This window comes from Mercenaria mercenaria, chromosome 4 (genome assembly GCF_021730395.1).
Source record: "Mercenaria mercenaria strain notata chromosome 4, MADL_Memer_1, whole genome shotgun sequence".
Taxonomy (NCBI): Eukaryota; Metazoa; Mollusca; class Bivalvia; order Venerida; family Veneridae; genus Mercenaria; species Mercenaria mercenaria.
The window spans coordinates 63,089,719-63,102,301 of NC_069364.1; the positions used below are offsets into that span (position 1 = coordinate 63,089,719).

Here is a 12,583-nt window from a genome sequence, read left to right on the forward strand (position 1 = left end):
GTTAAGTTTTATGTTTAGGTAAACTTTTCTCCTAAACTATCATAGCTATTGCTTTGAAACTTGCAACACTTGTTCACCATCATAAGCTGGCCCTGTACCGCAAGAAACATAACTCTGTCCTGCTTTTTCAAGAATTATGGCCCCTTTTGGACTTAGAAAGTATCAGATTTATTGGTTAAGTTTTATGTTTAGGTCAGCTTTTCTCCTAAACTATTCAAGCTATTGCTTTGAAACTTGCAACAGTTGTTCACCATCATAAGCTGACTCTGTACATCAAGAAACATAACTCTTTCCTGCTTTTTGCAAGAATTATGGCCCTTTTTGGACTTAGCAAATCATGGGTAGGACAATTTTTCTATTATACAAAAAAAATCAGATGAGCGTCAGCACCCGCAAGGTGGTGCTCTTGTTTGACTATGGCACCCTTGTTGATTCTTTAATTGTCTCTTTTTATACGCCCGTTTGAAAACCGGGGCGTATAATGGGAACACCCCAGGCGGGCGGGCATGCAGCGTCCACAGACTTTGTCCGGAGCATATCTTCTTCATGCATGGAGGGATTTTGATGAAACTTGGCACAGTTGTTCACCATCATGAGACAGAGTGTCATGAGCAAGAACCAGGTCCCTAGGACTAAGGTCAAGGTCACACTTAGAGGTCAAAGGTCAAATTCAAGAATGACTTTGTCCGGAGCATATCTTTTTCATGCATGGAGGGATTTTGATGAAACTTGGCACAGTTGTTCACCATCATGAGACGGAGTGTCTTGCGCAAGAACCAGGTCCCTAGGTCTAAGGTCAAGGTCACACTTAGAGGTCAAAGAATACAAGAATGAAAACTTTGTCCGGAGCATTTCTTCTTCATGCATGGAGGGATTTTGATGTAACTTGGCACAAATGTTCACCACCACAAGACGGAGTGTCGTGCGCAAGAACCAGGTCCCTAGGTCTAAGGTCAAGGTCACACACAAGAATGACTTTGTCCGAGGCATTTCTTCTTCATGCGTGGAGGGATTTTGATGTAACTTGGCACAATTGTACACCATCATGAGACGAAGTGTCATGCGCAGGTCCCTTCTTTAGAATTACTTCCCTTTGTTGTTACTATAAATAGCTTATATTGTAACTTTTTCATTACTAGTCGTAGGGAAAAATCGAGACCACTTTTCTGTAGTACAACATGCATGTTACATCCAATTTTGAGGTGTATTTTGACCTATCTCTACCTGGTAAGGATTTTTGTGTGGACTTACAATTTTTTGGGGGATTTTTTTTTTTATGCCCCCGAAGGGAGGCATATAGTTTTTGAACCGTCTGTCGGTCTGTCCGCAATTTTCGTGTCCGGTCCATATCTTTGTCATCCATGGATGGATTTTCAAATAACTTGGCATGAATGTGTGGCACAGTAAGACGACATGTCACACACAAGACCCAGGTCCGTAGCTCAAAGGTCAAAGCCACACTTAGACGTTAAAGGTCGTATTTCATGATAGTGCATTGATGGGCGTGTCCGGTCCATATCTTTGTCATTCATGCATGGATTTTAAAATAACTACGCATGAATGTGTGGCACAGTAAGACGACGTAGGTCAAAGGTCCTAAACTCTAACATCGGCCATAACTATTCATTCAAAGTGCCATCGGAGGCATGTGTCAACCTATGGAGACAGCTCTTGTTTTTTTAAAAGATTAACTTCCCTTAGTTGTTACTATAATTAACTTATATTGTAACTTTTTTATAATTGACCGTAGGGAAAAACCAAGACCACTTTTCTGTGGTACAACATAGATGTTACTTTCAAATTTTAGGTGTATTTTAAGGTATCTCTACCTGGTAAATAGGTTTTATGTGGATTTAGAAAAACAAAAGAATTACAATAATTACTAAACAACCACAAAATTAAAATTCAATTTGCTGTGACGGGCTTATATTGTGACATTCTGGCACTCTTGTTGGGACATAAAATTCTTACGCAGCCTGTCTGGTCAGATCCAAAACTGGCTTCTTTTATATATAAACATGGAAAAGTTACCAGACAGCAAGCATAAGGCCTTTCTTAGTTGTTTCAATTTGATTTCTGAGTTCTGTCAAATCTTACTTTATGATTTCTTCTTCTTGGAAATTTCTATTAGTATTGAAGTATCATAAATTGTGGTTTGTGGGTAATGAGTTTTTCTTTACAGTTTATTTTCCTTGATTCAATATTTTAGGAACATGTCTTCGAATATTTTAGAGGAATTTATAAATATGATTTGTACTTTGAAAAAACAAAATTTGGTTGTGCAGAATGCATTCTCCTGAAAAGCTTGATTGTGTTAATGAAATGAAAGAGAAGTTCTAAAAACAATTTATGTCTTTGTTTACATTACAAATTACATGCAATATATTTGTCACAAACATGGAATAGAACTGAGGCCTGCCACAGTGATCCTTGTGATTGGTTTTCCCTGAACAAACACTAGAATTGATATCAATATTTACTTATTTTCTAAACAATTGGTGCAACTTTTCTCTTACTGCTATAGATAAAAGACAATAATTTGATTCTATCCCATTATAATATTTTCCAATAACACCTTTATGACGAAATCAATTTACAGTTTTTAGCTCCCCTGAACCAAGGTTCCAGCTTCCATCACCTATTGTCCATCTCCATCATCCACAATTTATTGAAGTAAGGGGACTTGGCCCCTTTAAGGGGCTACTGCAGTTACAAATAGAAAAACCTTTAAACAACTGCTCATGAATGGCTTGATGGATTGGTTATATTTCCTTAGAATGAATGACAATGAATCCTAATGGAACAGTTAACATTCAGTGGGGACTAATGAAAAAAGTTCAGCCCTGGAAGCCCTTAACATAAGGAAAGTTGTAATCTGACGATTAAAGATCAATGGTAGCAGTCTTTCAAACCAGACTGTGGTTGGTCATGACTGTGGACCTGTTAATGTGACAGCAGCAGTTTTCCGTCCCCAAGAGTGATTCATACAAACTCATAGGCTTTGAGGTAAGGGGGAGATGTTAAAAAAAGATTTAAAAATGTTGAGAAATAGTTTGAATGTAGTTGCACTCTTTATCACTCCCCTCTCATCCCCCCCCCCCCCCCCTAACCCCAACTCTGTTAACATTCCTCATCCAGCTCAAATAAAGTTTTGTATACACTAAACAAACACCAGTTTAAACAAACTCCCACACTGTATATAGGGATTTCAATCTGGCTGGCAGACAGGAAGTTTAAAGCCTTTCTTGGTTTGTTTGTCATTTTCTGTCAATTTTCCTATTTATTAGATATTTGTATTAGTATCAAAATATCATATATTGTGGTCTGTGTCTAATGATTTTAAACTTTGCGGTTTTCTCCCCAGATAGAATATTCTACAAAACATGTCTGAATAATCTAGAGGAATTTATATGGTTTGTACTTTGAAAAGGATTACAGAAAACATGATGATTGTGTCAATAAAATGTAAGATTAGTTCTGAAACCAATTCATGTCTTTATTAACTATACAAGTTACATACAATATATGTGTAGAACTGCTGCTGATCCCGGAAATTGATTTCCCCTAAACAAACACTTGTTTTTGTATTAGTATTTGCTTATGTTGAAATTGATTGTAGCAATATTTCTCTCATTGCTGATTATCCAGTCAGTTCAGGAATTTGTAAAATTGAATTTAGATACTATTTTTGTAGCAGGGAAGACAACTCTTTGTAGCAGTGAAGGTACTCTAAAAAGTATAGTAAAACAGTGAAAAGTGTATTTGTTCTCGCTTTTAATTTATTTTCTGAATTGTCTGAACATGTCTTAATATAATTTATGCTAAAACCTGTCTGAACTGAAATTTGTTGTCTGACTATAAGGATCTTACATGCCTGCCTGTGTAAGATGGGGTTTTCCCTACCCGAGGGACAGTGTGGAATGGAAAACCGAGCATTAGCAAGGTTTTTTATCCATGCTGTCTCGAGGGTAGGGAAAACAGCTGTCTTACACAGACAGACATGTTAGATAATTTTTCTTGCCTATCAAAATAGATCGTGGAGACAAATAGGTTTTTGGTATTTCCTGACATATTATAAAGTTTATGACGTCACAATGGTACCAGTACTATGTGACGTCACCTTAATGCACGTTATTTTAGACAAGGTTTTTCCCTAGGGAAAGACAGGAATATCTATCCCCGGCGCGTACTCGAATAAATGTATACTTTCCCCCCTAGGTAGGCAAGAATAAGCGTGAATTCATTGTTCAGAAAATTGTCTGAATACATCATTCAGTATTCTTAAAATTGTCTGAATAATTGTGATTATTTCAGAATAATTTTTTATCATCTCTGATAATAGTTCAGAATAATTCAGACAGTGAAATCTTTTTAATTTTACTAAAAATATTTTTTTTGTTCAAAATTGTTGTTTAGATATAAATGCCTTTCATAACATTTTCGCGAATGCAAAGTTTTCTACAATGTAGACTTTAATGAAACTTCTCACAGTCGTTAATAAACATATGGCCTATAATGTGGTGAAACAAAATGTATTATTTAAGGGCCATGTGCTTATTTTTTGAGATATTTGCCCATGATTAAAGTGAACAACACATTTTAAGCTATTTCTAAGACCTATATTGAAATATTTAACGTGTCGGATGTTTTAATATCACATTTTATCTTTAGAAAAGTGGTAACAGTGCCATTGTAATAAATTTACACACATGTTGCCATTAATTCATAAAAGGATTTTCATTTCCATATGCGGAATCCATGCTCAGGATAAATGACATTACGCGATCACGTTCAGTTTATCAAACATGCAGAACTACCTTAAAGTCGGTAATTACATCTAACATCATGGAACTTAATGTAAAAACAGTTTTGTGAAACATTCTTTTTCATCCGCAGGAAGAAAAACATCAGAAAGATGTAACGTTTGAATGAACAATGCGTAATTAAAGTCGGTAATTACATGTATCATCATAAAGCTTAATGTAAAAAGCAGTTTCATGAAACATTCTTTTTCATCGACACAAAAAACAGACATCTGAAAGATGAAACAATTGCTTAAATAATGTCTAAAAGTTGGTCATTACACATGTCCTGAAACTGCATGGTATGTCCCTGTGACTTACTGGTTCTCAGCCAGTATAGTCAATTCTTATTTGTTGCATTTACTTTATATTTCTAGTACTTTAAATGTGATATCTTAATTAAATTTCAGCCGCTTGAAAGCCAAAATTCCAAAGCAACCAGCGAGAATGGTGATAATGATAGTTTATGGAAAGGCGTTCGCAACTTCGCCACAATGTTTATGGAGGAAGGAATGGAAGATGGTGCGACGTCGGCAGATCCAATTCCTATAGATGGAATAGATTATAACCTTGGCAAAATACAGTTGGCACTAAGTTACGATTTCCAATCGTTGACATTAACATTAAAAATTTTACAAGCTCAGCAACTTCCGGCTAAGGATTTTACCGGAACAAGTGACCCTTATGTTAAAATTTTATTATTACCCGATAAGAAACATAAACTTTTAACTAAAGTGAAAAAGAAAAATTTAAATCCACGTTGGAATGAGTGCTTTCTGTTTGAAGGTAAGTCAAGATTGATTCTCTTTTTATGTGCACAATTTTATTTGTTGTCTATCTCCAAGACAAAAATTTTCATCAATTTATATGCAAAAAACAAATGTCTGCAAATATTGATTAAACGATGGCACATAAGAGCAGTTCCCTGCTTTATATGATAAAGATGGCAAAAAGTTTTAGGAACAAAAGTTTTATCTGTCTGGTACCATAAATAAGGAAAATATATTGACAGATGATGCAATTTATGTGCCGATAGTCAATAATTTTATTACTTCTGGAGGTCTTTAATTTTATAAAATTGTCAAATAAACAAAACAACTTTCAAAGTTTCTCATGTGACCATGCAATTGCTAATGGAAAAATGTCAGTGTCTGTCACAGCTTTCCAAGATTTTCTTCCAAAGGGAACCTTGAAACACTGCCAGTCTGACAGAAAACTCCTACACACTTACATAAAATGAATGTAGTCATTGTATGATAAATGAGGATGAATGTTGGTGAAAGTCAAAACCACGATGATGAAAGTCTAAACTGGGATGGTGAAAGTCGAAACTACAATGATGAAAGCTGAAAGCTTGATGGTGAAAGTCATAAAAACGATGATGAAAACACGAAACCACGATGGTGAAAATGTCAAATGATACTGAGTTTTCATTATCGTAGTTTTGTGATTTCGACTTTCACCATCGTAGTTTTTTGTTTTGTGATTCCGACTTGCACCATCGTGATATCGGCTTGCGAGGTATGGGCTTCAGGAATAAAAATCTTGATGGTCCAAATGGAACACCGTATGAAAGACTATTATGAAAGTGTGTGTTTGTATGTGGTAGCTGGGATGGCCCATGAAAGCTCCAAAGCTTATTTCCAAGAATATTATACTTACTACTGTTAATATAAAAGTTAAAACTAATATAACTTGCATGGTGTGTACAATTTATTACATCTAAGAAGAATAATATAAAATTAACCTTTATCCTGCTGGCGGCAAGTGGTTTTGCCTTTGTGACCAGTGTAGGCTGATCATGGTCTGCACTGTTTGCTTTTCAATCAGTAAATTTTCAGTGAATACCCCTTTGCATAAGAAATGGTGATGCCCAAACTGAATGAAGGACCAGTCCATTTTAGAAATTTAGCAGGGTTAAGGTTAATCATTTGATGGCAAAGACTTTTGCAACATTTCCTTTCGTAAAAAAAAAATAAGTAGAAGCTACAGAAAGGCAGTAATATATACAGAGATGAAAATAGCTTTAATTATCAAGGTATTAATATAAAGCTAGAGAAGCATGATTTGTCGATTTCCTTGACTTGATTACGGATATTAGTATCTTAAGTTCCCAAGAAATATCCATCCTATCCTTGTAGTAAATATAAGATCTCAGAAATTACAAAGGATAGATATCCTGACCATGTGATGTGTTTTATAATTACCTTGGGGTTTAGATTATCAGGCCAGTAGGTTTCTGGAAGGATTATGGCATCAATTTTTATGCTGATCTGTCTTGGTCAGATTGAGATTAAGGCAATTTTAATGGTCCCTCATGGCACTCAGAGATTAATGGCCAAGTTGAGGAAATTGTTTTCTGATGTTAACATGTGAGCAGTGTCACATTTAGTCACTTCAGACAAGTCCAGTGAGATCAATGTCTTACAGAGTGGTTTGGTTTAATCAATACATAACATTGGATTCTTTGTTGAATTTTTTGGTCTGAATTCTCCACTTTATTGTGTTTTTTTTCAAGGTTTTAATGTTTCACAAATAATACTGGGCCACTAATTACATATAGAATATATATTATGTAAAAACTTGGACCAAAAGGTACTTATTTCCTCAGTACAGCAGCTTTCAAATTTTGTATTTGATATACTGTTACTTGTGGGTGCTAACATATATTGCCATACAGATGTCAGATGTTCAACAGCTTTTGTATTTCAAGTTTTTTTTGTCACGCTTCCAACCAACATTCTGTTTAAATATGCACACATAAATTTTGCACTACCAGAAAGAAATCTTGTATATTCCTCTTCAATGCATATTATAGGTTTTATTGCATAAGTTTTTGCCACTCCTAGTCTAATCCTTTGAAATAAGCCAGTTTCTCATATATATTGTCATATATAACTTTGTTTGATACAAAAGGAATGGTATATTGTGAAACACCTTTAAAAAGATTGTAGTTTAAACAAACATTGAAACAGACATTACTTAAATCAGTGGTAGGCAGTAGTTATTTCATTTCATTGCAAAAGTAGTTGCCATTTTTCTGCTAGTTTACAATGTGAGCAAATTAATGTTATAACCAGTTTTTCCTGGAAGTTTTGTAAAAAGCTGCATAATCCATTATGATAATTATTAAAATGATGATCTGATTATCAAGAAATATAAAACATAATAATGAGCTGTGCCATTGGAAAACCAACATAGTGGCTTTGCGACCAGCATGGATCCAGACCAGCCTGCACATCCTTGCAGTCTGGTAAGGATCCATGCTGTTCGCTTTCAAAGCCTATTGCAATTAGAGAAACCGTTAGCGAACAGTATGGATCCTGACCAGACTGCGCAGATGCACAGGCTGGTCTGGATCCATGCTGGCCGCAAAGCCACTATGTTGGTTTTCTCGTGGCGCGGCTCATATAATGGAAAAGACTTGATGCTTTTAGGATTGTGGTAATAATTGCTATGAAAGTAACCTTATTCATTTTATCAATCTGTGACAAACAAAAGAGTGAACTAGAGAAAACACATAACTTAGGTACAAGAAATGTTGGAGTTAAATTTTATTGGAATAAATGTGTTTGTCCAAAGGTTTTTGCATGATATCAAATTTTTGTTTGAAGATATAAAGTATTATACTTCTATGAAATATTTTGTTGGATTTATATAAAGAATGAGCATCATTTGTGTATAAGTTTCAGATATCTTAAACCATTATTGATACAGATAATGAAAGTCACAAAGCCACTGTTTAGCTTGTTTTAGAGAAACATGCTGTGAGGTGGTCCTGTATTAATTCTAATTGAAATGAGCCAGTAAAGTAAATGTCACTGCAAGTTCTCGAATATCTGCCTGTTTACTCTAAGTCTGTCTTCTTCAAGTGATGTGTAATTACAGCATTTATGTTGCTTTTTTGTTTAATGATACAAGACATAAGGTATTAATTTAAATATAATTAATAGGTGATGAAAATCCCCGAGACAGTAACGTCCGTATATAGTTATTCGTTTTTGTTGTCTGCATATACTGAGGCAATTTTTTCGATGTTTTCCGGTTCCGGTTTATGTACACAACGCAGACTGTTGTCTGCAAGAACATTCGAGCACCCCGAATCAGTCACAGAAATTCGTAAACCGTGCCAGCATGATTCTTTTTTCGTTATGAAAACTGTACATGCAACTGAAAAACACTTTTAAAACAGTAAGGAAGTGTAAAGGCCGTCAAGTTTCTGCGTGGAGTGCAAACAAACAAACAAAAAATCATAAAGCCAGTGCGAGAACGCGGTGAATGACGTCACCGTCACGGCTTCCCATAAATTTTGCAAAGTATGATATTCGCTGTAAGAGGTATGATGACACTAAATGTAAACTTCACTGTTTGGAGCGGAGTTTCACTTTCTTTTGAGTGTTGAATATTTCTTCGTAAATAGATATATAAAAGATAAATCCCCATGCTAGACAGTGCCTTAATTCATATTAAACCTGAATCTGATTACTGATATAACATATTTGAACATTTTCCTTTAAACAACATCTCTTAACCAACCAGGCCAATTTTGATGAAACTTCACAGGGATGCTCCTTGGATGGTCTTCTTTAAAGGATTGTTCAAAGAATTGAATTCCGTACAGAACTCTGGTTGCAATGGCAGTCGAAAGGAAAAACTTTAAAACTCTTCTTGTCCAAAACCACAGGTCCTAAGGCTTTGATATTTGGTGTGTAGCATCATCTAGTGGTCCTCTACCAAGATTTTTCAAATTATCTCTCTAGGGTCAAATATGGTCCCGCCTAGGAGGTCACATGATTTATATAGACTGGGTGTCACATGGTTTCTTATATAGACTAATATATGGCAAAACTTTGTGCAGTAGTCCTTTACCAAGATTTACTTTCTTGTTTTTGAAGCTACAGCAAAGACATTTGGACCACCTATATATAATGTTTGATACAGATTTCAATACACCTATAAAAATTATTGATACAGATTTCGATACTCATCTTGAATAGTCTTAATCTTGACCTACTGACCTTCTTTCTTGTTTTTTCAAGGTTCAGCATAGAAATTTGGACCATATGTATAACTTTTGATACATATTTCAATACTCATCTTTTAGTGTTCTTAACCCTGACCTACTGACCTACATTCTTGTTTTTGAAGCTAAAGCAAAGAGATTAAGACCACCTGTTTGATTCTTTACAGATTTCAGTAGTTCTCTTCAATAATCTTACCATGACCTACTCACCTCGTTATTTTGTTTTGTTTTTGAAGCTTTAGCAAAGAAATTTGTTCAAGCAAGCGACTTAACTCAGGTGAGTGATATAGGGCTATCACGGCCCTTTTGTCTCAAAAAATGAATAATGAAATTTTACCAAGGCCTATACATAGCAATCACTTTATCAGTTCAAAAAATATTTCTAATAATTGGTTTTTGTAACAATTGCTCATAAAAGAATCATCCATGAGTAAATTGCATACCAGTTGTAATATCAAAAAGTCATCTGATTTTATTTCAAGTGAATGAAATTCACAAACAAAAAATAACATCACAATGAAAATCTACTGATCAACCTGCACTTGTGGCCGTGCTGTATATCGATATTTCAGAATTTTATGAATTGCGATACAAGTTCAAAGCAACGCAATCATAATCTAATGAAAATCTGATAGGCTTTGATGCAAGTATTATACTGATTAGCCTGAGGGATAATGGATTAGGTGTCGGTATCGGTGTCATATATATTGAGTGCAGTCAATGCTCTTGTGTACACTGAATGGCCCAATGGCTTTCACATGTTGACCGACTTGGACAGTCTTATATTACAGCATGTGCCTAATGAGAGTATTACATTCAGTGGACCTAAGCAGTAGAAGGATCAAATTTTAATATTGTGACATTGGCAGACAAATTCTTAAAAAAATAACCTGTATGGCCAGGTGGGTATCTTACTAAGGTGGCTTGCTCCAAATCGCTTGCCTGTTGAATGTGAGTTAATATTGTAGACTTGCCAGCTATGTAAAATTATAGCCTTTAATTTGCTAGAGGTAATATTCTAGTCTTGATGCATAAACAGAAGCTATGGAGCTTGTTTTCAGACGGTTGAAAATTGGTTATACCCAAGGACTGCCTTTTGCCTGCCATAATGCCTGTGAAACATCAGAGATGTTTGTATACACCATATATCACAAAAATACAGGCATTCAATATTACACAAAAATTACAGACACTCAGTACCCCACAAAAACTACAGACACTCGATACCCCACAAGTACTCCACAAAAACTACAGACACTCAGTACCCCACAAGTACTCCACAAAAACTACAGACACTCAGTACCCCACAAAATCTACAGACACTCAGTACTCCACAAGTACTCCACAAAAACTACAGACACTCAGTACCCCACAAAATCTACAGACACTCAGTACCCCACAAAATCTACAGACACTCAGTACCCCACAAGTACTCCACAAAATCTACAGACACTCAGTACCCCACAAAATCTACAGACACTCAGTACCCCACAAGTACTCCACAAAACTACAGACAGTCAGTACCCCACAAAATCTACAGACACTCAGTACCCCACAAAAATACAGACACTCAGTGCACCACAAAAGCTACAGACACTCAGTACCCCACAAAATCTACAGACACTCAGTACCCCACAAAATCTACAGACACTCAGTACCCCACAAAATCTACAGACACTCAGTACCCCACAAAAATACATACACTCAGTACCCAACAAGAAATACAGACACTTAGTAACCCACAAAATCTACAGACATTCAGTACCCCACACAATACAGACACTCAGTGCACCACAAAAGCTACAGAAACTCAGTGCACCACAAAATACAGAAATTCCATACACCACAAAAACTACAAACATTATTGTTGTTTATTTGTAACATGTACTATTGATTACACTTTGTCAAACAGATTAAATTCACCATGATGTTTAGTTATTCTAGACATTTTGCAGTTGCTAAGCAGAAATTGCCCATGTAATGGATTGGGATTATTCCAACAGTTGGAATCAGAATCAATGGGACATGAAGTGATAAAGGATGTCATAAAGCCTACAAATCCAATCATTGAAAGCCAGGAAATTGAATAAAATTTAGGTCACACAGTCATTGCTCTTTCTGCCTGCCTAATCACAGACAACAACAAGGGTTATTCTTTGAATGAAAGTAATTTACTAACACATAGTGTAAAGATTACTGTATGCATGATTTTCTGTTACTGAAACTGAACCAATAAAATTTTTTATAAAGGTTTTAGAATGAGAATTTGCCTTGAATTTAAAGCGACCATGCTGTTCAAGTTTTTTTTCAGTAACGGTAGTTAACGAAATAGTGTCGGTGATAAATCAGGTACATGTAAATTTGTTCATTGCTGCTTCTTTTGTAAAATTTAGTGGTGAATTTCCTTCCAGTATGTACCACCATGAGAAAACCAACATAGTGCGTTTGCGACCAGCATGGATCCAGACCAGCCTGTGCATCCACGCAGCCTGTAGGATCCATGCCATTTGCTTTCAAAGCCTATTGCAATTAGAGAAACCGTTAGAAAACAGCATGGATCCTGACCAGACTGCACAGATGCACAGGCTGGTCTGGATCCTTGCTAGTCGCAAATGCACTATGTTGGTTTTCATATGGTGTGGCTCATTTAGTTTCAGTATATCTGAGATGTATGCATTGATAGGAAAGAGTGCCACCCTTCCAATTTAAAGCAGGTTTTGGTCAGTTATGATCTGTATATTGAAAAAGAAGACTGAAA

General features: G+C 35.7%; 1 protein-coding gene across 3 annotated transcripts in view; it reads left to right on the forward strand.

The window, feature by feature from the left end:
* LOC123551927 (synaptotagmin-7-like) overlaps positions 1 to 12,583 on the forward strand; it is a 464,896-nt gene that overhangs the window by 374,090 nt on the left and 78,223 nt on the right. For all 3 annotated transcript variants that reach the window (XM_045341234.2, XM_053541481.1, XM_045341235.2), the window contains one exon: positions 5,213 to 5,588. In XM_045341234.2, coding sequence (XP_045197169.1) covers positions 5,213 to 5,588 — 376 coding nt within the window. The remainder of the gene's footprint in view (positions 1 to 5,212; positions 5,589 to 12,583) is intronic.